The 22,760-nt window shown below is 38.4% G+C and overlaps 1 protein-coding gene across 12 annotated transcripts in view; it reads left to right on the top strand.

Moving 5' to 3' along the window:
- Positions 1-22,760, top strand: part of LTBP1 (latent transforming growth factor beta binding protein 1) — a 419,515-nt gene that overhangs the window by 192,354 nt on the left and 204,401 nt on the right. For all 12 annotated transcript variants that reach the window (XM_082356679.1, XM_082356680.1, XM_082356681.1 and 9 more), the window contains 2 exons: positions 16,975-17,199; positions 18,377-18,651. In XM_082356679.1, coding sequence (XP_082212805.1) covers positions 16,975-17,199; positions 18,377-18,651 — 500 coding nt within the window. The remainder of the gene's footprint in view (positions 1-16,974; positions 17,200-18,376; positions 18,652-22,760) is intronic.

Below are 22,760 nucleotides of genomic sequence, written 5' to 3'. Positions count from 1 at the left end.
GGAAAAAAATTTATATCAGTTAGAGCTATTGTTTTACCAATTAGAAAACCAAGTTTCAGAGAGCTGAACTGAACTGCTGAGGGTTGTTTAGCTGTATGATGCAGACCTACGAGGTGGAACTCAGGTGTCTAGTCTCCCAGTACGTGGACCTTCTGACACACTAGACTTGAAACTTGTATCATATCCAGGAAGTATTATTATTATTATTATTATTTATTGGTTGGGTCTCTTTCCTGATAAAAGTAATGGACTACAAAATGTGAATCATGTGGTCAAGTTCCATGAAGAGAATTAATAGAATTTTAGAAGTGAAGCAGTGAAAATGTTTTGCTCTAAATGGCTTGTGAAAATATGTATTTGAAGTTGCTGGGGTTCAAGCTCTGATGGTATTGAACGTATTAGTAGATATAAAAGGTGTAAAATGCTTTCTTCTTTCCCCTTCTTCAGCTTTTTCAAGTTGCCAGTTCAGTTGTGGCAACTACCTTTTCCAGAACAGCATTAACTCTGAAAGTATTGATAGATGCATATCTCTCTAAGTAATGTATAGGCTTTTTCTTATTGTTTGGGTCAAATATGTGATAAATTATACCATTTCATGTTGAAATCAATTTGGTAAAATGTTTTAGCTTGTAAAAATTACAGAGAAATGATTGTAGTTTATGAAAAGACTTCATTTTTTATCAGTAGCAGTCACTGTATTGCCTTATAATTCTGAATTAAAATATCCTTGTATACTTTCCTTAACTTCAGTGTCTGGCCATAAAAGGAAAGAAGAATGAAACAGGAGGAATACTAGGGAAAAGTTTCTGAAATTCTTCTTCGTATGCCCAAGTAGTTTCCCTGATGATACTTGGTTTATTTAGGAACTTTGCCAGGAGGATTTGGAAATTTTTCTAGTCCTGATTAATGATGGTAGTTTTAATTTACTTTTCTTCCATGCCTCTGATTCTTATCCTGTGCAAAATCTAGACCTCTGATTGTTTTATTGTGGTAACTGAGTATTAGAGTATACACTAGGATGTTTCAAAAGTCAACTTAGTCTGAGTCTGAGCTACATCTCAAGAGAGTTAATTAGAAACATATTCATGGGCCAATATTAGGGATTAAAAGGAATTATCTTTAGGAAGTCAGTTTTGATACATATTGTCTTGATTTAGTGGAATGTTCCAGATTCAGGAAGTATATATGGAGCCCTGAGGAATGAATAGGCATATTTTAATAACCTGAACTTGACATATCAAGTCATTTAAGTTAAATGGAAGAAGACATTTTGGCTCATTTTACAGTCAGTAATGAATCACGTGGCTTTGAATAGCTTTAGCATTTGACTCTGGAAAGTTCTGCCATGTGATTTTAAGCCGTCTGCAGCAGAAGCTTTCTAAAATGACCTCCATGTAGCTGAATTTGCCTATGAACCAGTTCTCTCCATTCCTCTTTAAAAATACACTGACTGATGCCCATGGCATGCTGAATATTCCTAGCTGATAGTTCATTCCACACATTACACCTCCCATGTCTGAATAATATGGTTTCCAAGGGTCAATTCTTTTGTTTCTGACTGGAAATGACATCATTAAATTAAATGGTATTTAAGCTGATCAAAAAAAAAAGAGTTGTTTTTATGAAAATTCAGTTGAATAATTCAGAAAGACTCAATAAAAGCAAATAACTAATATTGTATTGACTGTCAATTTAGGGTAAGGTAAGACAACATTAAGAAATTGGACAGGAAATGATAAACTGGAATTTGGCATTCAGCTGGCTCCACAATTTAAAAACAATGTTTTGTAAGAAGCTCCGTTTGTTCATTTGTTCATTCAAAAAACATGTACTGGGTACCCACCATGTGATTAGCATTTTGTTAAGCTCTAGGGCTGGGCAGCTGAAACAGGCAAGATCCCAAAGACAAGGTTTCCTCCCTTCCAGGCACTCATGACCTTTCGGAGAAGGCAGACATGCCCTCAATTATAGTGGAATGCTGGCTCTGCTGGGCTGGCTGTGCACATGAATACATTGCTCTGAGACTATGTGGCAGAAGTGGGAGCTATCAGTTTTTCTCTGGTGTCATCGGGAAAGGCCTTAGTGATGAGGTAAAGCGTAGGCAGATGCTTGGGTTGACATAGTAGGGTTGGGGTGGTGAGCTGGGAGGAGGAGAGGAAGAAGCCTGTGTAGAACCACATGTGTGTGAGGGAGCATGGCGTGCTCAGAACAGACCAAGGGTTGGATATGACTGGAACTGAAGGGAACAAGACCACAATGGTGGGGAACCAGGCTGGACAGGTAGCACGAACTAGATCAAGAAGAGCCCTGCTGCCATGATTGGGTTTAGATGTCTTCCATTGGTGATACAGAGAAGCTCTGAAATTGTTAAGCAGGAAATTGATGTATTTGGCTTTTAGCTCAAATGAGCCTGAATCTCAGAAGGAATGATCCAGTAAAAACTATTTGGAAAGCTCTTCACTACCATCCTAGTGTGTGATTATATCCATAAATCACCTTCTCATTCCCCTCAGGCAGTCTCATCCTTCTTTACCCCTAGATATGAGACCCAAAAATGAGATGCTATGTCAGATAAGAAATCTGAGGTAGGGTTTTCTTTTAATCTAACAGGTTGTAGAATTGAAACTTGTGATGCAGTCTTACGAATTTTTAGTATTTAGTATTTGTAAAAAGCCCCTCTTTTACCTCTAACTTCAACTCTTTCACTAAGGCCTGTATGAGTCTAAAAGGCAAAGAAGTGAAAAATCAGTTCTTACTAACTGAAGCAGAAACTGATACCTAATTGTGACAGCAATTGTCAGGTGGTTGTTCAGCCCATTTTGATTGTGAGTTTAGGCAATCTCTGTCTATACCTATGTGTATATTCTGTCACCTGTATGTAAAACTTTGAAATTCATCAGTATTTGGGATAGTTCACCCACCAGTGTAGACAGGCTTCTAAACTGGTTTTCCCTGTGCATTTTTGTGTTACATGGAGGTTTTAAGGTCACAATCTGCCTGGACTCTTAAGTATGTAAAGAAGGCATTAGGAGTCTGTTTTCCTGCCTAAGGATTTTCTAGTTCAGATTCCTAGAAAGATCTGTGGCTGCCTTGCTCAAATGCACGTCCCATCAGCAGCTACACAGGATATTCTGTATCCTTTGCGTTGGATATTTTCCTAATCATGGTGATTGTGACGTCCTGCACTGCATCCCAGTGTCACCTTCCTTTATGCTCCTCAGGGACAGCTTCCTACTCAGGAAGAGAATGCCGCAAGGGATCCCTGCTCTTTGAAAAGAAAAGACCAGGATAAAGAAATACGCTCGCCTAGGGTGGCATAGTTAGGTGGGAGCCATGGAAGAGTAACGATCCATGGAGGGTGGGAATAAAAGGAAGCTGTAGACGGGCCATGCAGATTTTTGTGTATAGTAATGGTTCCCAAACATTGTCTACTCAGAATTTATCCCTTTTGGCATCCGACTGAATTTTACAGACCCCCATTTCATTTTATTACCCAGTGAGTTTCTTCTTTCATGTCTCTCAGGGAATGTTTCTCTGCTTTTGTATTAGTCCTGGGCCTCTGCTCTGTTATCCTGCATTCTCCCACCTCCTCCCATCCTTGACTCCACCCTAAACTGCCTTTTTTTCTTTCTTTTTTCCACCACATTGTGTCTTCCCCCTTTTGAAGACTTCCATTCAAAATAACTTAGCTTTAAAAAAAAAATGGGAAAGGAAGTTTTATTTTATAACTAATGTGAAGCCATTTAGATTGCAATTTGAAGCAAAATGAGTGATAACCCATGTTTATACACTGGGTAAAAACTCCAGATGGAACAAGTTAAATAAGCAAGAAAGAGATGGAAATAATCTAAAGAGCTAGTATGAAATAGGTTATTTATCAGACACTTGGAGGGGTAGCAGCTTTTAAAGGAATGAAACAGAACATTATAGAGAAAGGAACCTATAAACTTACTTATATGGAAATAATAAAGTATCTGTATCCAAACAAACTAAACTACAATGAACAGGAAATATGTTTGCAAAGGTATTTTCATCATTAGGACAAATAAAATCTTAAATTGTATTATCCATAAGAACCACCCTTAAAGTAATTTTAAAAATCATTACGATTCTAAGGGATAGGTAAAATGATAGTTCAAACAAGAGAAAATAAAAACAGTAAAAAAAAAAGTTACAAATGTTAAAACCGTTAAAAATCTTTAGTAAATAGACATGTGAAATCAACATTGTTATAGTTTAACCTGATTGCAGGTAGAATATTGCAGCTTAGAAGTTATTTTGAAGCTATTAAAGTGGTAGTAATGTTTAAGAACAAAATCCAGTTTTGACAAGATGTGAATTTGGATATGTTCATATATTGCTCTTGATGTTAATAATTGATAAACTCTTATTAGAAGATTCATCTATTGATATACTCAGCAATTCAACATCTCTTCATTGGATACTGGGAGCAGAGTAGTGAATGAAATCACATGCAGTATACTGCATGACCTGACTGGTGATAAGGATATTCACACCCCTTCCTTGCCAATGCACTGCTGTGGTTTCCCCTTTTATATGTTCCCATTGTATGCTAATCAGGGAGATTATGCAGATGGCTAACATTTGCTGAATGCTTACTGAGTGCTGACTACTAAGTGCTTTGAATATATGACCTCATTCAAGCCACACAGCAACCATATGAGGGGTTACAATTTTTATGCTCATTTTATAGGTGAAGAAATGAGGGGCAGAGAAATGTTAAATAACTTGTCCATGGTCATACCACTAAGAAATGGTGAAACTGGGGTTCACACCCCCTCGAGATCTGCTTCCAGGCCCTTGCTCTTAATGCCTGTGTTCCCTGTCCTCCCCATGTTAAGATGGTTACATTGCTTTAATTGGCTCATATGTTTTTCTTGTTGATGATAGCACCTAGCACATTGCCTGTTACATACTAAGCAATTACCCAATATTAGTTGAATGCATGAGGAAAGAATTACTAAGAAAGATAAAATTACATGCTTGAGGATGTTCCTTGCAGCCTTATCTGCAGTAGTTAAAAAAGAAATTCAGGCAATGTAAACAAGCAAAGGAATGACTCTGTAATTTACCATCTGTCAGCTTAATGGGATATTATGTAGCTATTCAGGCTCTGTAGCAGCATATAGCATGGAACAGTATCATGGCTGTATAGGGACAAAAAACTGCAAATGTGAACTGTGGTTAATCCTAACTGTAACCTGGATGCCCCTCTAGGCATTATCATTGCAGGTATAGATAATATAATGATAATGATAAACCCAAGTTATGCTAGCCCCAAACCCTTGCCTGATTGCACAGAACCTTCATCCCTACTGTACCCCTTGCAAGAGTGCCTGAGGATCGCCAAGGGTACTCTCCCACTCCCCACCCAGTGCTGGTGAGCTGCTGTCACCACAAAACATCTGCCCAGGTCTTCCTATCCAGACCCTTCAAGGGCCACTACAGATGGAGCCCCAGCCCTGCCCTGTGGAAGGTCCCTCCCTGGAACACCCAACTCTGTGCCCTGCCTGACCTCTTTTCATGCTCAGAGAGGTGTTTGGTAGCCTGTAGAACTGAGAGAACAAGCCTTTATCGAATGCCGTCCTGCTCCTGGGCCCCAAACCAAGATTCTTCTCATGCCCAGAGTCTCACAAAGATGATGAGATGACAGAAGGTAAGAGCCAGGAGGGCAGGGAATCTTGGTTTGCTTTTTTTTTTTAACATCTTTATTGGAGTATAATTGCTTTACCATGGTGTGTTAGTTTCTGCTTTATAACAAAGTGAATCAGCTATACATATACATACATCCCCATATCTCCTGCCTCTTGTGTCTCCCTCCCACCTTCCCACCCTCCCTATCCCACCCCTCTAGGTAGACACAAAGCACCAAGCTGATGTCCCTGTGCTATGTGGCTGCTTCCCACTAGCTATCTATTTTACATTTGGTAGTGTATATATGTCCAGGCCACTCTCTCACTTCGTCCCAGCTTACCCTTCCCCCTCCCTGTGTCCTCAAGTCCATTCTCTACGTCTGCGTCTTTATTCCTGTTCTGCCCCTAGGTTCTTCAGAACCTTTTATTTATTTATTTATTTTTAGATTCCATATATATGTGTTAGCATATGGTATTTGTTTTTCTCCTTCTGACTTACTTCACTCTGTATGACAGTCTCTGGGTCCATCCACCTCACTACAAATAACTCAATTTCGTTTCTTTTTATGGCTGAGTAATATTCCATTGTATGTATGTGCCACATCTTCTTTATCCATTCATCTGTTGATGGACACTTAGGTTGCTTCCATGTCCTGGCTATTGTAAATAGAGCTGCAATGAACATTGTGGTACATGACTCTTTTTGAATTATGGTTCTCTCAGGGTATATGCCCAGTAGTGGGGTTGCTGGGTCGTATGGTAGTTCTAGTTTTAGTTTTTTAAGAAACCTCCATACTGTTCTCCATAGTGGCTGTATCAATTTACATTCCCACCAACAGCACAAGAGGGTTCCATTTTCTCCACACCCTCTCCAGCATTTATTGTTTGTAGATTTTTTGATGATGGCCATTCTGACCGGTGTGAGATGATATCTCGTTGTAGTTTTGATTTGCATTTCTCTAATGATTAATGATGTTGAGCATTCTTTCATGTGTTTGTTGGCAATCTGTATATCTTCTTTGGAGAAATTTCTATTTAGGTCTCCTGCCCGTCTTTGGATTGGGTTGTTTGTTTTTTTGATATTGAGCTGCATGAGCTGCTTGTAAATTTTGGAGATTAATCCTTTGTAGTTGCTTCATTTGCAAATATCTTCTCCCATTCTGAGGGTTGTCTTTTGGTCTTGTTTATGGTTTCCTTTGCTGTGCAAAAGCTTTTAAGTTTCATTAGGTCCCATTTGTTTATTTTTGTTTTTATTTCCATTTCTCTAGGAGGTGGGTCATAAAGGATCTTGCTGTGATTTATGTCATGGAGTGTTCTGCCTATGTTTTCCTCTAAGAGTTTAATAGTGTCTGGCCGTACATTTAGGTCTTTAATCCATTTTGAGTTTATTTTTGTATATGGTGTTAGGGAGTGTTCTAATTTCATTCTTTTACATGTAGCTGTCCAATTTTCCCAGCACCGCTTATTGAAGAGGCTGTCTTTTCTCCACTGTATATTCTTGCCTCCTTTATCAAAGATAAGGTGACCATATGTGTGTGGGTTTATCTCTGGACTTTCTATCCTGTTCCACTGATCTATATTTCTGTTTTTGTGCCAGTACCATACTGTCTTGATTACTGTAGCTTTGTAGTATAGTCTGAAGTCCAGGAGCCTGATTCCTCCAGCTCCGTTTTTCTTTCTCAAGATTGCTTTGGCTATTCGGGGTCTTTTGTGTTTCCATACAAATTCTGAAATTTTTTGTTCTATTTCTGTGAAAAATGCCAGTCGTAGTTTGATAGGGATTGCACTGAATCTGTAGATTGCTTTGGGTAGTATAGTCATTTTCACAATGTTTATTCTTCCAATCCAAGAACATGGTATATCTCTCCATCTATTTGTGTCCTCTTTAATTTCCTTCATCAGTGTCTTATAATTTTCTGCATACAGGTCTTTTGTCTCCTCAGGTAGGTTTATTCCTAGATATTTTATTCTTTTTGTTGCAGTGGTAAATGAGAGTGTTTTCTTAATTTCACTTTCAGATTTTTCATCATTAGTGTATAGGAATGCAAGAGATTTCTGTGCATTAATTTTGTATCCCGCTACTTTACCAAATTCATTGGTTAGCTCTAGGAGTTTTCTGGTAGCATCTTTAGGATTCTCTGTATAGTATGATGTCATCTGCAAACAATGACAGCTTTACTTCTTCTTTTCTGATTTGTATTCCTTTTATTTCTTTTTCTTCTCTGATTGCTGTGGCTAAAACTTCCAAAACTATGTTGAATAATAGTGGTGAGAGTGGGCAACCTTGTCTTGTTCCTGATCTTAGTGGAAATGGTTTCAGTATTTCACCATTGAGGACGATGTTGGCTGTGGGTTTGTCGTATATGGCCTTTATTATGTTGATGTAAGTTCCCTCTATGCCTACTTTCTGGAGAGTTTTTATCATAAATGGGTGTTGAATTTTGTCAAAAGCTTTTTCTGCATCTATTGTGGTGATCATATGTTTTTTCTCCTTCAGTTTGTTAATATGGTTTATCACATTGATTGATTTGCATATATTGAGGAATCCTTGCATTCCTGGGATAAACCCCACTTGAGCAGGGTATATGATCCTTTTTTTTTTTTTTGACATCTTTATTGGAGTATAATTGCTTTACAATGGTGTGTTAGTTGCTGCTTTATAACAAAGTGAATCAGCTATACATATACATATATCCCCATATCTCTTCCCTCTTGCGTCTCCCTCCCTCCCACCCTGCCTGTGATCCTTTGAATGTGCTGTTGCATTCTGTTTACTAGTATTTTGTTGAGGATTTTTGCATCTATGTTCATCAGTGATATTGGCCTGTAGTTTTCTTTTTTTGTGACATCGTTGTCTGGTTTTGGTATCAGGGTGATGGTGGCCTCGTAGAATGAGTTTGGAAGTGTTCCTCCCTCCGGTGCAGTACATTTTTATACTTATTGTTAATATTGTGTATAGCTTAAGTGGTATTACTTGGTTCTTGAGAAAGCATTTTGCAATGACATTAAAGAAAATGCCCTGCTACAATAGTTAAAATGACTTCGTGTCCCTGAAGATAGTTGCAGTGATACCACTGTAAAAGGTATGGTCTTTAAGGATGAAGTGTGTCGTCATTTTTGTGAAACTTATCTCCCTGTCCATTAGTGTACAGCACTATCATTTCCCCAATTATGTTTACATAATTCTCCCAAGTGAAGTCAGCTTTGCATAAACCTCTGGGCATTTTATTAACTGCGTTGTTATGAAATAGGCAACCTATGTTTGAATCAGTGTCTGATTATACACTAAAATAAAAACAAAGCACACCATGTAACAGATTAACCCTGTCCCTTCTATGTAAATTGCAAGTGGCTGGATATGTATTTGTCCCTTTTAAAAATTTTATATCATGCCAGTCTCATTAGATGAGATGAGGAAATCTGAATTTCACTCTACTAACTTGGTTAGCATTTTGAGAACTTTAATTGTAGGAATAGAACTTTAGTTGTAGAAACCTGTGGATTGTGTCATTGGACCACCCCCTTTTGCAGAGGAGGGCACAGTAATCCACAAAATGAAATGATTTGCCCCTATCCCAAAGTGTGTGGGACTGGTGTGTTTACTCTGTAGCCTGCAGATGTTGCTGTGTTATTCCTAAGGGTAAAAGAGCCCAGGGTTTGGGAGTTACTGAGAGCAAGCCTCTGTGGATGGAGGATATAAAGTGGAATTTTGTGACTTGCTTGATATAGGAGGCTCCATAGGTTATGAAAAATATAAAACTAGATCAAATTAGATAGCCCACAGCTATGGTGAGGTTGATGATCAGTGAGCAGAAAGCCATAAACAAAGTTGAGATGATGAATGGTCTTATCCCAAATAGGAAGCTCTGATGCATGTGTGGGTGGTAGGGCTTCCTATCTCCTGGATTATAAACAGAATGTGCTATCCAAGCATTCGCTAATGTGCACCAGCATTAAAAATTAGATTTGTGGGATTTTTGTTTGTATTAAGGTTGAGATATTGCATTTGTTGAAATGTGAATTTCCTTTAATTCTAGTCCAGTGTACTTTAGCATTTGATAGATGGGGATGGGATGAAAATGGTCATCTTAATTTCCAGAGCAGGTAAAACAAAGAGATTGTGTATGGCAGCAAAGAGTACGGTGGGTGCATTTTTAGCTTTTGTGGAAGCATTTTCTCTTTGCTCCAAGATATCTTTAGACTCTGTTTTTTCCTTTTACATGTACTATGAAGAACATTAGTCTCATAATGTTACACACATTGTATTATTATACCTTTTTCTTCTTCTTTTTTTTTTTTTGCTTAAAACAGTAGAGATGTATTCTCTCACAGTTCTGGAGACCAGAAGATCAAAATCAAGGTGTAGGCAGGGCCACGCTCCCTCTGGAGGCTCTAGAGGAGGGTCCGTTCCTTGCCTCTTCCCGCTTCTCATGGCTGTTGGTGCTCCTTGACTTCTAGCTGCATCATTCCAATCTCTGCCTCAGTCATATTGCCTCTTCCTCTTCGATCAAAGCTCCCTGGCCCTCACTCTTAAAAGGACCTTGTCACTGAAATGAGAGGTCACCTGGATACTCCAGGACAAGTGCCTCCTCTCAGGATTTCTAATTGCATTTGTTTTGCATTGTAAGGTGGTGTTCACTCATCTACCACATGAAGTAATATTCACAGATTCTGGACATTCACAGGACATGGGTATATCTTTTGGGAGACCACCATTCCACCCACTACGATTATCATGCCCATATGTAATCAATATAAAGAATTTTTTAAAAGTCCTCTTATCTGTAGAATCATTATCTATTTGAATCTTAAATTAAACCTTCCAGAATTTAACTTCAATCTGGCTAAGGTCCAGAAACTCAAAGCCAAGTTTACAATGCACATTTCTTGTGTATACAATAGATGATTCTACTTACCCTTACTTATCCTTGTTCTTTCTCTTCCCCTGGTTCTGTCTCCTGTGATTCATAATCTGTCCTGGTCCCAAGTATTAACTTACTTATATTTTTCCTATTTACTGTATTATAGGCAGCCCTATATCCTTGTGGAAAGAAACAGGAATCTGGCCCTTCTCTGTCTCTCCACCCAGCTTTTCTCACGTGCTCTTCTCCTCTGACATTCCCACCACATCAGCCTCCTTTCAGTTTCTGGGCCTTTCTAAGCCATGTCTCACCTCAAGGTCTTAGCTCCTAATATTTCTTCTTCTGCAAACATTCTTCTGCCAACTTTCACATCACGGGATTCTTCTCCTTTTAGGTTTAGGTGAAAGGTCACCTCCTTGGACAGGTTGTTCCAGACAACCTGTTACTTGAATGTTTTCTTGGTTCAGTCTGGGACTTAGTATACGTTAGCAGACAGATAATCAAGAATTGGCTGTAAGCAGTTTTGGAGCACAGCAATGATAAATCCCTGCATCCAATAAAAATACTCAAACTTAGATTTTAGTAAATGCCTACTAATCTCTGCACTTCCTTTCTTGGCTTCTGTGTAAGACGAGCCCTCCTCAGTTCCTCTGTCCTTGCTCCAAAGGAACGTGACTTCCATCTTGGCTTTCAGCTTCAGTTGCTTTATTTATTTTATTTTATTTTTTGGTGTGGCAGGATGATGCATACTGAATTAAAAGGCAAGAATGCAGGTTTTTAAAAAGTGGGATAGGTTCTTAAAATGAGCAGTGGTTTGCTGTGGCATTTAATTATTATCTGACGTACTTGTTATCTGAAAGCTTTAAGTAACTACATTTTTAACCTACTTTCTGGCTGAATAGAATCTATGGGTACCCTTTAAAAGAGGGTGATGTAGGTATATTGAGGGAGAAATAAAATGATACCTTGTACTTTCTAAAAATGTTATTGCTTTCTTTTCACCCTGCAAGGGACATCAAACAAAATGTTGAAAGCCTTTAAGGGAACGTTATTCTCCTAATCAGAGACAAGTGGGAAAGTTGAAGTAGCTATTCAAATCAAAATCATGTGTATGTCTGTTCTGTGAAATGACAGATGTAAGTTTTCCTTCAGATGGAGGTTTGTTTTCCCTGTTCTGCCTTAGCCACAATAACTTGAAACAGTCTGTCTGCTGGCACACAAAGCGAGGGGGTGGGTGGAGGGGCCTGGGTGTTGCTGTAGGAAAGTCAAGTACATTCTTAGAGCGCCTTTTGGGGACAAGCAGCTGAAATATTTTTATAGTCAGCTAAGATAACAGGGAAGAATGAGAGTCTAGCTTTTTATAACTCAAATCTGCAGAAAATTCGGTTTTCCCATATTTGTATCCAAGTCAGTACCTATTCATTTAAACTAAGTTCCAATTTGTGGCACAGACTGTGAATATTATCCTGTCAGTCCAGTTTCTTGAGTCCTGCAAGTTGTTTTACAGACCAGTGTGAATGGTGGAACGCAATGAAATGCTGGGCATATTTAAAGCCTCCAACTTTTTCTTCCAGCCTGGATCCTTTTGCTCATTGTGACCTTTTATAGTTGTACCATGAGATACTGGGAGTGGTTGTCACGATATTCCACTTTCTAGAATAACAGGCTGAAGGCCCATATACCTCTTGTTATTTGCTGTAAGTCCCAGGTGACCGTATGATGCAATGTAGTGAATTATGGTGATGGCCAGCAAAATGTCAAGCTGACAAGGTTATGGAATTTCTCAGCCAGCGTTCTGCATTACACCTTCCAGTTATATGTTCTAAAATATATGTGCCATAGCTAGACTTACAACCAGCATTCCACAAGCCAGCCTTAAAGATAACTTATTCTTTTTCCTCTTCGTATGTTGAGAAAGTTTTATAGAACGCTGGCTGCACAGACTATATATCACCAGGCGATGTTTTGAGAGTGGCATGAACTTTTGAAACAGAAAGAAACTATTCATAGTTAAATCCTTAACTTTTGTAGGTTGATTTTAAATTTGTTTTCTTTGACATAAAAGACTATTTAACTTTAAAAATAGCACCTGCCACAAAGAACTCAATGCACAGTGAGTGAGCTGGGGCAAAGAACTTTAAATTATAATTTAGATGTTGTGAAAATGCGGGAACAGGAGAATAGGTATTTTATTTCTCATTCATAAATGGTTATAAATAGTGGTCTGTTGTTGGTTGGAATAAGTCAGCAGAAACGGTTTCCTTTGTGACCAGAGAGAAACAGGGTTATTGGAGTTCTCTTCTGGGATTATTGCTGTATCCACTTAGACTAGTACAGTTCTTGAAATATTTGTGTGGAAGCTATCTCAGAGGTTTAAAAATAGTTTTAAACAAAGCTAATTAAATTCATGTTGGATTCCAAAATCTGCTATTGATATTAGAAACAAAAGTCAGCTTCTTTGTAAAAAAAAAAAAAAAAAAAAGATGATAACATAGATGAAGTTATTTTAATAAAGATTAAAGGTAGTCCTCCTTGCATGGTGATGCAGGACCATAAAAATAACCATGCAAGCTGTAACTGTGCAAAATGATCTTAATAATCAATGGGAAAATTACTAGTTCTATCACCTTAAAAATTTTTTTTGTCAAAACATTACAGTTGTTTTACTGTAGGTGATGTATTTATAGGGAAAGGAAGAAAAATAGTAAAGCTGATATTTATCTAGTGCCCTGTAATTTAAAATGTTAGAAACACTGAGAATTAAAGTGTTTTCTTTCTTCGAGTAGAACTTAACAAGAGTAGTTAGAACATTTTTGCTTTCTTCTCATGTACTTTATGATGTGGAGTATCTCTTCTTTGCCTTAGTGAGCCGTTATACTCCTTCCCAAGTTTGAATCAGGTTCCAATATCTTACCATTATGCTTTCAAGGTTGTGGAATATCTGTGAGTTCCTTTGATGTTATTTCCTTTGGACCATCTTTATCCTACATCACAACCACTTTCCAATTTCACTTCCAATGTCACCACTTTTCATTTCTTTGCCACGCTTTTTTGTTGTTGTTGTTGGCCCTTTTGACTATACACTTCTGTAAAATGTCATGCGAGTTTATCAATGTAAAGTGAGGAGGCAACACAACTACCTGCTTTGCTGTCTGTGCATGAACTGAATAACAGATATGCTGGGATCAATTGCCAACAGCCTCTGAAGGAAGTGACATGATTGATTACTGATCATGGTACACATCTGTTATTTATGTAGTGGTTTGTGGACCAAAGAGCTAGCAGTGAAGTTTGTACTTTATGCACTTACCTAGTTAATATTGTGGCAAATGAAGTTCATACCGTGTTGTTGGGGGACTGAAGTTATTTAGCTAAACTGCATTAACTGAAATTCATGCATATTGGAACCATACAAAAGTGAGGAGTGCTTGTATTCCAGTTATAAGTTATTTGTAGTATTGTGAAATCTTGGCCAGGCTCCCTGTGTCCTTGCCCATTAAACACTGAACCCATCCAGCGTAGCCAACCTGTCATTTAGAAATTCAATTCAGAATTGAACTGGGAGTTACAAAGTCTTTGACTCAACCTCAGAGTCAGCTTTGACTCTTCTTCTTACTCTGCACCTCAGTGTGGATCAGACACTGGTGGAAACATATTCCAGACCCTATCCAGCGTGGGCAGTTTTGACTTCATCTGCCACATAGTGAGATCCTGGACATAGTTCTAGGTGGTTACCTTGGTCATTTTTTCCAGCTCTTTCCTTTCTCCTTCACTGTCTTCCCTCTTCTTTGGCTTGCTGTTTATTTCCTGTGTCGTATCTCCATGTTGTACTGATTGCCCATCTATCATAATATTACTTCATGTTTCTTTTAATTCTTGTTGCCATCATCCTAATCCATGGATTTTTCAACTTGTCTTTCAGTTATTTTAATAGTCTCCTATCTGACTTCTCCACCTAGGTCACTCTCCTTTCCAGCTAATGCCACATGCCATCACAAGAGTAATCTTCCTGGAAAATTCTCTCCTTGGGGTCTACAAAATAACTTACTAATTACAGAATAAAATCCAAACTTTTTATCAGGCCTTTATCCATTGTCTGACTTAGCCTACATCTTCCAGTTTATCACCTGACCCCTTCCCTCAGGAATCTGGGGTTTCAACAAGATAGACTTTCTCATTATCTCCCAAATATGCCTACTTCCCCCTTTCTTACACACTATCCTCCTAAGATACAATCCTTTCTGTTTTTCTGAAGCCTACCCAGCTTCAAAGACTTATCTCAAATGAGCTCTCCTGTAAAGTCTGTTTTGACTTCCCAGAAATGACTTTTCACTGGAGTTCCACAGAATTTACATTTTATATTTTCCAATGTTACTTATTTGTATTTTTAGTTATCATGTATTACCTAGTAGTTCCAGTTAGCTTTTACTTTCTTCTGTAGTATGTAGAATGGTATTTGACAAAGTGGTAGCCGTAAATGTGTTCATTCTTTCATCTAGTATTTTTTTTTTTTTTGAGCTGCAGCCTTTTTTCTAAAAGCTGAGCTACATGCTAGAGGTAAAACATTAAAGTCCCTGACCTCACAGCACTCTAGTTGAATGAGGTGTACAGAAAAGTAGTCAGGTGATTGTAATGCAGTAAGCCAAGCAGCATGATGAGCAGTGAATGAGAGCCCACGGAAGCACAGAGGAGAAGCACCAAACCTAGATGAGGGGCAATTGGAAGTGCTTCCAGGGAACTGAGGTTTAAGCAGTATCCAAAAGGTGAGTAGGAGTTAGGTAGGTGAGGGGGGACAAATGGAAAGAGTGTTCCAGGCCACTGGAACACAGGGTTTATATACAGGGTATATAAAGTTTAAGGAGGGATGAGAGGCCCTGTCCACTGAGGAACTGAATCCAGGTCAGTGTAGCTAGATTGTAGGGAATGAGGTTTCAGAGAGAACAGGATCTCTATGATGAGAAAGTTGTGGGCATATTTGATGAATGTTTAGAAGGCAGGACCTGGAGATGGATGTTTGGGTGGGTGAAAGGATAGAGCAGCCCTCAGGTTTCTGTTAAGGGTCTCTCAGTGAATGGAGATGTTAGGGGAAGATGATCAAGTTCCATTTAGGACATTGTAAGTTTGAGATGCCTGTAGAAGATCTACAGGAAATAAACAGTAGTAGACAGTGTGGAGCACAGCAGAAAGCTTTGGCTAAGAAATATAGTTTTGGGTGACATCATCATATGATAGGCTGAAATCAGAATGTATGGAGTTAGTAAAGCAGAAGATTTTAAGACCAGATCTTGAAGCACATCAGTGTTTCAAGGGTAAGGAAAGAGTGGGGTCTGCAAAGAATATTAAGATACAGTGAACAAAGAGGAAAGAGCAAACTAGATGGGTTGAGATGTCACAGAAGCCAAGGGAAGACTGAAATCCATCCATTGGATTTAGCAACATGGAGACCATTAGTGACCTGATGAAGAGGAGTTTCAGCGTAGGAGAGGTGTGGGGAAAGGGAAACACAATGTGGCCCTTGCTGGCTGATAGTGAGTGGAGAAGTGAGCAGACAATTCTTTTGGAAAGTTTGGTCATGGAGGAGAGGATTGAAGCAGAGTAGAAGCTGGAAGAAAATGGAGTTGAGGGGCTATTTTTTAAGCTGCTGGAAATCCGATCAGTTCAAGGGCTGATAGGAAGAATTCATTCGTGATAAATAGGTTGGCCTTAAGTTGAATTTAGCCAGAATTTAAAACTCCTTTTAAAATTCTTCACCCAAACATGTCCTTTTATCTTTTGGTATTCTAAATAAATTTCCAACTATTAATCACTGCTACTTCTAGGTTTCTCTGTGGTCTTGTTATCCCAGTGAGATTGCAAATTCCTGTAAAGCAGGATTCAAACTATTCTGCTCCCTTATTCTGGGTAGCACTTATTTCAGTGTCTTACGTAGAGAAAATTCTCAACAAATATTATTTTTAGCACTCTCATTTTTATTCTTTGAGGAAATATTTAATGTCCACCGTGTGCCAGGCATTATTCTAGGTGCTGAGGATACAAAGGTCATTAAACTAGGCATATTCCTTTCCCCCAAGGAGTTTATAATCTAGGGAGACAGTAAATAAACTAGTAATTAAATAGGAAAGCAAAGTAATTATAGAATGCAAGAGATATCCTGAGTGGCTACTTTATATATATTTATATACATGTATATTTTTTCCCATGAATTTTTTCCACCATTGTGGGTGAACAACCACAAGCAATTGGAGAGCTAAATGACTTACTTAAGGTGGAAACAAAAAGATAGTAAAAAAAAAAAAAAAAAAAGGAAGTATTTTTGTCATAGTGTATATTCCTTTGTTTACCATTTCTAAAGTCATTGGGAATATGTTGGCTGTGCTTTGGGGGAGTTTTGTTGATTGATTGTTACTTAGCATTTGAGAAACTAACCAACTCTCCACATTTTCTCTTTTCCTTTACAGTAATTTGCCATCTTCCATGTATGAATGGAGGCCAGTGCAGTTCAAGGGACAAATGCCAGTGCCCTCCAAATTTCACAGGGAAGCTTTGTCAGATTCCAGTCCATGGTGCTAGCGTGCCTAAACTTTATCAGCATTCCCAGCAGTCAGGCAAGGCGTTGGGAACACATGTCGTCCACTCAACACATACTTTGCCTTTGACCATGACCAGCCAGCAAGGAGTCAACGGTAAGCTGATTATTTTGATTTTGCCCATTCGTCAGAACTCTGTTAACATGCCAACCCCATACAGAAGCCAAGTGTCTGCAGGGCTGGTATTGGAACAGAATATGGGCCCAGGTATATGGTGCCAGTGCTTTCTAGACTGTAGGGAATGGTATCTAGGAAATAAGAAAATGGAGCCCATCTTTCTCTGGTGATGCAGGACCAAGAGCTGATAAACATACATGGCACTGTTCTGGCAGGTCCTGGGAAATGGAAAGATGAACAAGATGGTGTTCTGGCCCTTATGGGATTAATAAACTAGTAGATCACACAGTACCTGCTGATGAACACCAAGTCTATTTTGTAGTCGAAGAGCACTTGGTTTTAGTTCTAAACAATCTATAACCTCACCTCCCTGGGCTTCAGTTTATTCATCTGTAGAGGAAGGTAAACTAGGTCACTTGGAGCTCAGAAATTCTATGACTAATTCATTCTTTTCAACCTGGCACCTCTTACACATGCACAATTTTTAAAAAAGGGGTCAGAGAAGTGTTACTGGCTCTTATTCTTTAAAACCTGAATCTTAGCATCAGAAGATGAAATTCTGTGTGAAAGCTGCAGAGAAAGAAAATAGAGATGTAAAATATCACACTTTGGTATTTTGTGTGTGTCACGGGAAGCACAAAAGTATGTACACACCAGGTTTAAGGGTAAGAGAACTATGCTTTGTGAAATTGTGTTGTAAATCCTACGGTCTCTACAATGGAAACTTTGTGAGAAATTCAAAAATAATCAAACTCTTGAGTCTTTATTACTCTTGTTTGATAGAATGTATGACCACAAGTAGCACAAATTTCATAGTTTTATGACTCCTCTGAAAAAAATTTTTGTCTCATGGATCTGTTACTGTGAGAAGTTTAAATTTCTCTTTGTAAAAGCAGTTTTATTCTTTAAAGTATATAAATTCAGGTTTAATTTTTGAGTGTCCCCTTTTACTCTCAAGAGTTTTTTAATGGCTGTGCAGCAAAAATAGATACACACTAAAAATGTATCATTTATCCCAGGTATAATAGATATGTACTTAAGTATATGTGTATATATAAAACTTAGTTTCACGCTGACTAGCATGAACATTTACTTTCATCCTGATGTGCGTATTAATTATTTATGACTGATAAGTTTTCTTCCCAATCTGTTTTAGTGAAATTTCCTCCTAGCATAGTCAATATCCATGTGAAGCACCCTCCTGAGGCCTCAGTCCAGATACATCAGGTTTCAAGAGTTGATGGCCCAACAAGCCAGAAGGTAAAAGAAGCTCAACCAGGCCAGTCCCAAGTCTCTTACCAAGGGCTTCCTGTCCAGAAGACCCAGACAGTCCATTCCTCATACTCCCACCAGCAAGTCATTCCTCACGTGTATCCAGTGACTGCGAAGACGCAGCTTGGCCGGTGCTTCCAGGAGACTATTGGGTCGCAGGTGAGCAGCACTGCCCAGCCCATTTTAGTGATGTGTTCTAGGTATAGTCTCATTGTAGTAGGAAAGACAGACTTGGTAAAAATAAGTTTTTTGTAGAAGGGGTTGGCAAACTGACCTGTGGGCCTGATACTGTAAATAAAACTTTATTGGACACAGCCATACCCATCATTTACATACTGTCTATGTCTGCTTTCATGCTATGGAGAGAAGAATGGTATACTTCCAATGAGGTCATATGATCTGAAATGCCTAAAATATGGTCTGCAAAGCCCTTTTCAGAAAAAGTTTGCCAACCCCTGATATAAGATAATTGTAAGCGTTGTAAGATATTTGGGAGCATCTGTAAGATCTATAAGATAATTGTGTGTATTGAACTTCCAGAAATGCTGCCAGAAGTCTATGATTGACTGTTGGTATTTTTTCAGTTACAGTGATCTGTGTATAAAACATGTGTCAGGCATGAGATATGGTACGTGAAAAATATTCTGCAAAGATGTTTGAAAATATTCATGCCTTTTTGCAATAGTTTGCTGGTTAGTGGGTACAGTCAAGTTTTGAACCCATCATACAGTAATAATTTGTCATCTTTTATTTTCTTATAAAAATTTATAACTAGAATGGCAATGCATGAGTTGTTTGAAGTGCATTTTAAATATCATTGGATTTATGTGTAACTTTAGGTCTATATATCATAAAGTGAGAGAGAGGCTGACTTTTCTTTAAAACTCATCATTGAATGTGCCTAGTAAAAGCAACATAAAATTACTGGTTCCTCTACCCCAGTTACTTGGTGCTTCCTGCTTTGGAATTATGTGATCATGACATAGCTTTGTCCTGTGGTTCTTCTCCTGTTACCTGATTATGGTTTGAACCCCCTGTGAGAAGAATAGGCGAGATCTATTTATTATTCCTTCTGTTACCTGAATATTCAAAAAATTGTGTGTGTGTTTGTGTGTGTGTGAGTGAAATATCTGTTGGTAGTAGAATCAATCGTTCTTGCTTTTGAAACCTGGAGAACACTTTTAGGGGCTGGGCAAGTCCATGGTTGGGTCATCCCCTTTCTTCTAGGGGAAGAGGCAAAATTGGTTTGTAGACCAGAATGGAAAGAACAGCCATGTAGAGTTATAAGACCTTGGTTAGAGCCATGGGCTCAGCACTTGGTGGCAGGGAGCCAGCTTCCTTATTTGTAAAGTGGAGACAAGAATATGGGGCTTTGTCAAGATTAGACAAGGTAATGTGACATGCTCTGCAAATGTTACAGAACTATGCAAATACTAGCTTAGAAGACACTTACCTATTGATAGAGTCAAACATAAAAATAGAGCAGGTGATTGCTTATGTCATGTAACTTCAGTAAGACAGGGAAGGCTTGATGCCCCACACAACCTTGGTCTGCCTGCGGAGCCTGAAATGCCTACTTAAGAGGGACCTTTTCCTTCCTCAGTTGAAGACCAGGTTTAAACACATGCTTTTTGGAGAAGGAATATCATCAGTTTACATTTAGCTTAGAAGTAAAGACTGGATTACTGTGTTAAGGGCAAGTTTTTATAGGGGCAGTGGGGCTGAAGTAAACCTCGTATGCTGCACGGTTTGCCCCAGACAAGCCTTGGAGAAGGAGGATGAATTTGGTGCCATTTGCATTGTTTAGTCATTTCAGCTTAGATTGGTCATGAGAAAGGAAAAAAGCAGGTCCTTTTAAAATTCTGTGCCCAGTATCTTTCTCCCTAGTTTCCAAGTTGGAACACAGATGGTAAAAAGCAAGAAAATGAGATGTCAACAGACTTGTTATTCTTGTACATATAATAGTAGGCAGATGATTGCTAACTAGAAAGAATATAAACAGATGATTTACTTTTAGGCCTAAGCTGGACTATACAATCCACATGAATTGGATGGTTGGTGGAGTTACCCAAATAATCCAAACTCGGCGGAACACTTTTTTGCCTTCTCTGGATACTTCTCTGACTTTTGGTCTGAATGATCCAGACAGTGATCTCAATTCTTAATTCATTTTGCATGTGTAGTAACTAATACACAGCTTCAAAATAAGACCTGTTTTGAGAAAACATTCTCAGAATATATTTGCTTTTCCTGTTGGTGAGAAATATTGCTGAATGCCCATGATGGTCCAATATGTGCAATTAGGATGATCCAGGCATTAAAAAAAAAACAAACATTACTGGCAAATAGTCAATAGTATATAAGATGTATCCTACAAAGGTGTTTGAAAATATTTGTGCCTTCTTGCTGTGGTTGGTTTGCAAACATAGTTACAGAGGGAGGTACAGGTGGATTTTAAATGAATGGCAGAAACGACTGCATAAATACTCACTAGTGCTTTGCTCAGTGAGAAAACTCTTATTAGATGCAGATGACAACTACTGAGACCTTCATGTCATAGTCATCAGTAAGCACCTATGTTTATGTATTGCCATTAGAGGTCATATACAGAACAGATTTAGTAGAAATAGCCCTTGTTTCTGTGGCACATTCTAAAAACGAGGCAGTAAACTTGAGGTTGAAAAGCCAACATCAACTGTGATCAGTGTATTTAAATTCATGGGAGCTTCATAGAATAGAATTTCAGGAACTGCTTGGATGGTGGAGGAAGATGGATGATTGGTTAGGAAACTAAGCTCACAGAGAAGTGGGGGAGACATTAAACAGAAGAGAGAGAACACTGCAAGAAACAGGTAAGGAAGAAGTGTCAGAAGAGACCAGAGAAGTAAACTAGTTTAGAGTTCCTGGCAGGCTTTGGCACAGATATGAAGCCTTTTAAACCTGAGGCATAAGGCAAAATAAAAGACTTGGTATCAAGGTAAAAATCGCATGATGCCCCCTTGATCAAGTGATCAAACTCAGAATCATTAAAAGGGGGACAACTGATATTATATGCCTCCTGATGGGATGCAGTATGAAGTGTAGAGCAACAGCTTAAAGGTATTCTTGCCAAAAATGTGTGAGCTGAATCTAATCAATCCTTTACACCTAACCTCCAGCTCATAGGGAATACTGAGGGTGAAGAAACAAGCCAAAACTATCATACTCCCTCACATCAGAAAGAATGATAATGTAGGGTATTGTTGCTTGGTTTCTTCATATCATTAAAATATATAGATTGACTTCCTCAGAAAGAGACTAAAGAGAGACAACAGCACATATAATATATGAGCCTTAATCATATCTTGGTTTTAAAAAAATCAAAACCCAGCTCTGAAAGACATTTGAAGAACAGTTGAGGAAGTTTAAATACGGACTGGATATTAGATGGTATTTTGGAACTATTATTTTCTTAGGTGTGATAATGGTGTTAGAGGTATGGAGGGTAGTGTCCTTATTCTTGAGTGAGGAATGCCATGATGTCTGTAATTTACTTTCAAATGCCTTTTATACACAAATATGACAAAATTGTAATAATTGTTGACTCTGAGATGTGGGAAAGCAAGTGATCACTGTATTATTCTTTGAATTATCTCAGCATATTTGAAAATTCCTTATGAGGAAAAGAAGGAAAATGTGAACATTTCCTAGACTTATAAATAGAATAATATAATTTTAAGATGAACTTAAAAGCTCTAAGTTTAATACATGTAATGAACTTTTAGAAAATTTTAAAAGTTTCAACTTTTGAATGAGATGGGAGTGGATGTGGGGATGGTAGACATGAGGAGGCCAGGGAAGAGAAGCTGGCCTTGGTCCAATTGTGAAATGATCGGGGTCCAATCTAAGAAGTAAATTTAAAGATGAAGAGATTAATGCAGAGGCTTTTGTGAAGAATCCAGCATCAGGATTTGATTATGGGCTGTTGTGAAGAAAAAGGTGGTGATGAGTTGGAGTATTCTGAACTCCCTGGCTTCAGAAATCAGATCAATGCGCTCTCTGATTGATTAACTGACCCTTGGAGGGGAGGATTTTGAGGTAAAGATGAGTAGCTACATCTTTGTTTTAACCAGTTCCATCTTTGATTGATGTCAAGAATCAGGTATTCTTGAATATCAGTCATGGAATCCAGTGCTGTTGTAGAGATGAAGTGAGAGAGGATTAATGGAGAAAACTCAGTGGTCAGTGACTAGACTTAGTGATGATAGTTAAATTAATAAGAACAGAGA

This window comes from Balaenoptera borealis, assembly GCF_965194805.1.
Source record: "Balaenoptera borealis genome assembly, chromosome: 15".
In the NCBI taxonomy this organism is placed as follows: Eukaryota; Metazoa; Chordata; class Mammalia; order Artiodactyla; family Balaenopteridae; genus Balaenoptera; species Balaenoptera borealis.
Note: the sequence above shows the minus strand (reverse complement) of the source record. Positions and strands in the feature narration are given on the sequence as shown.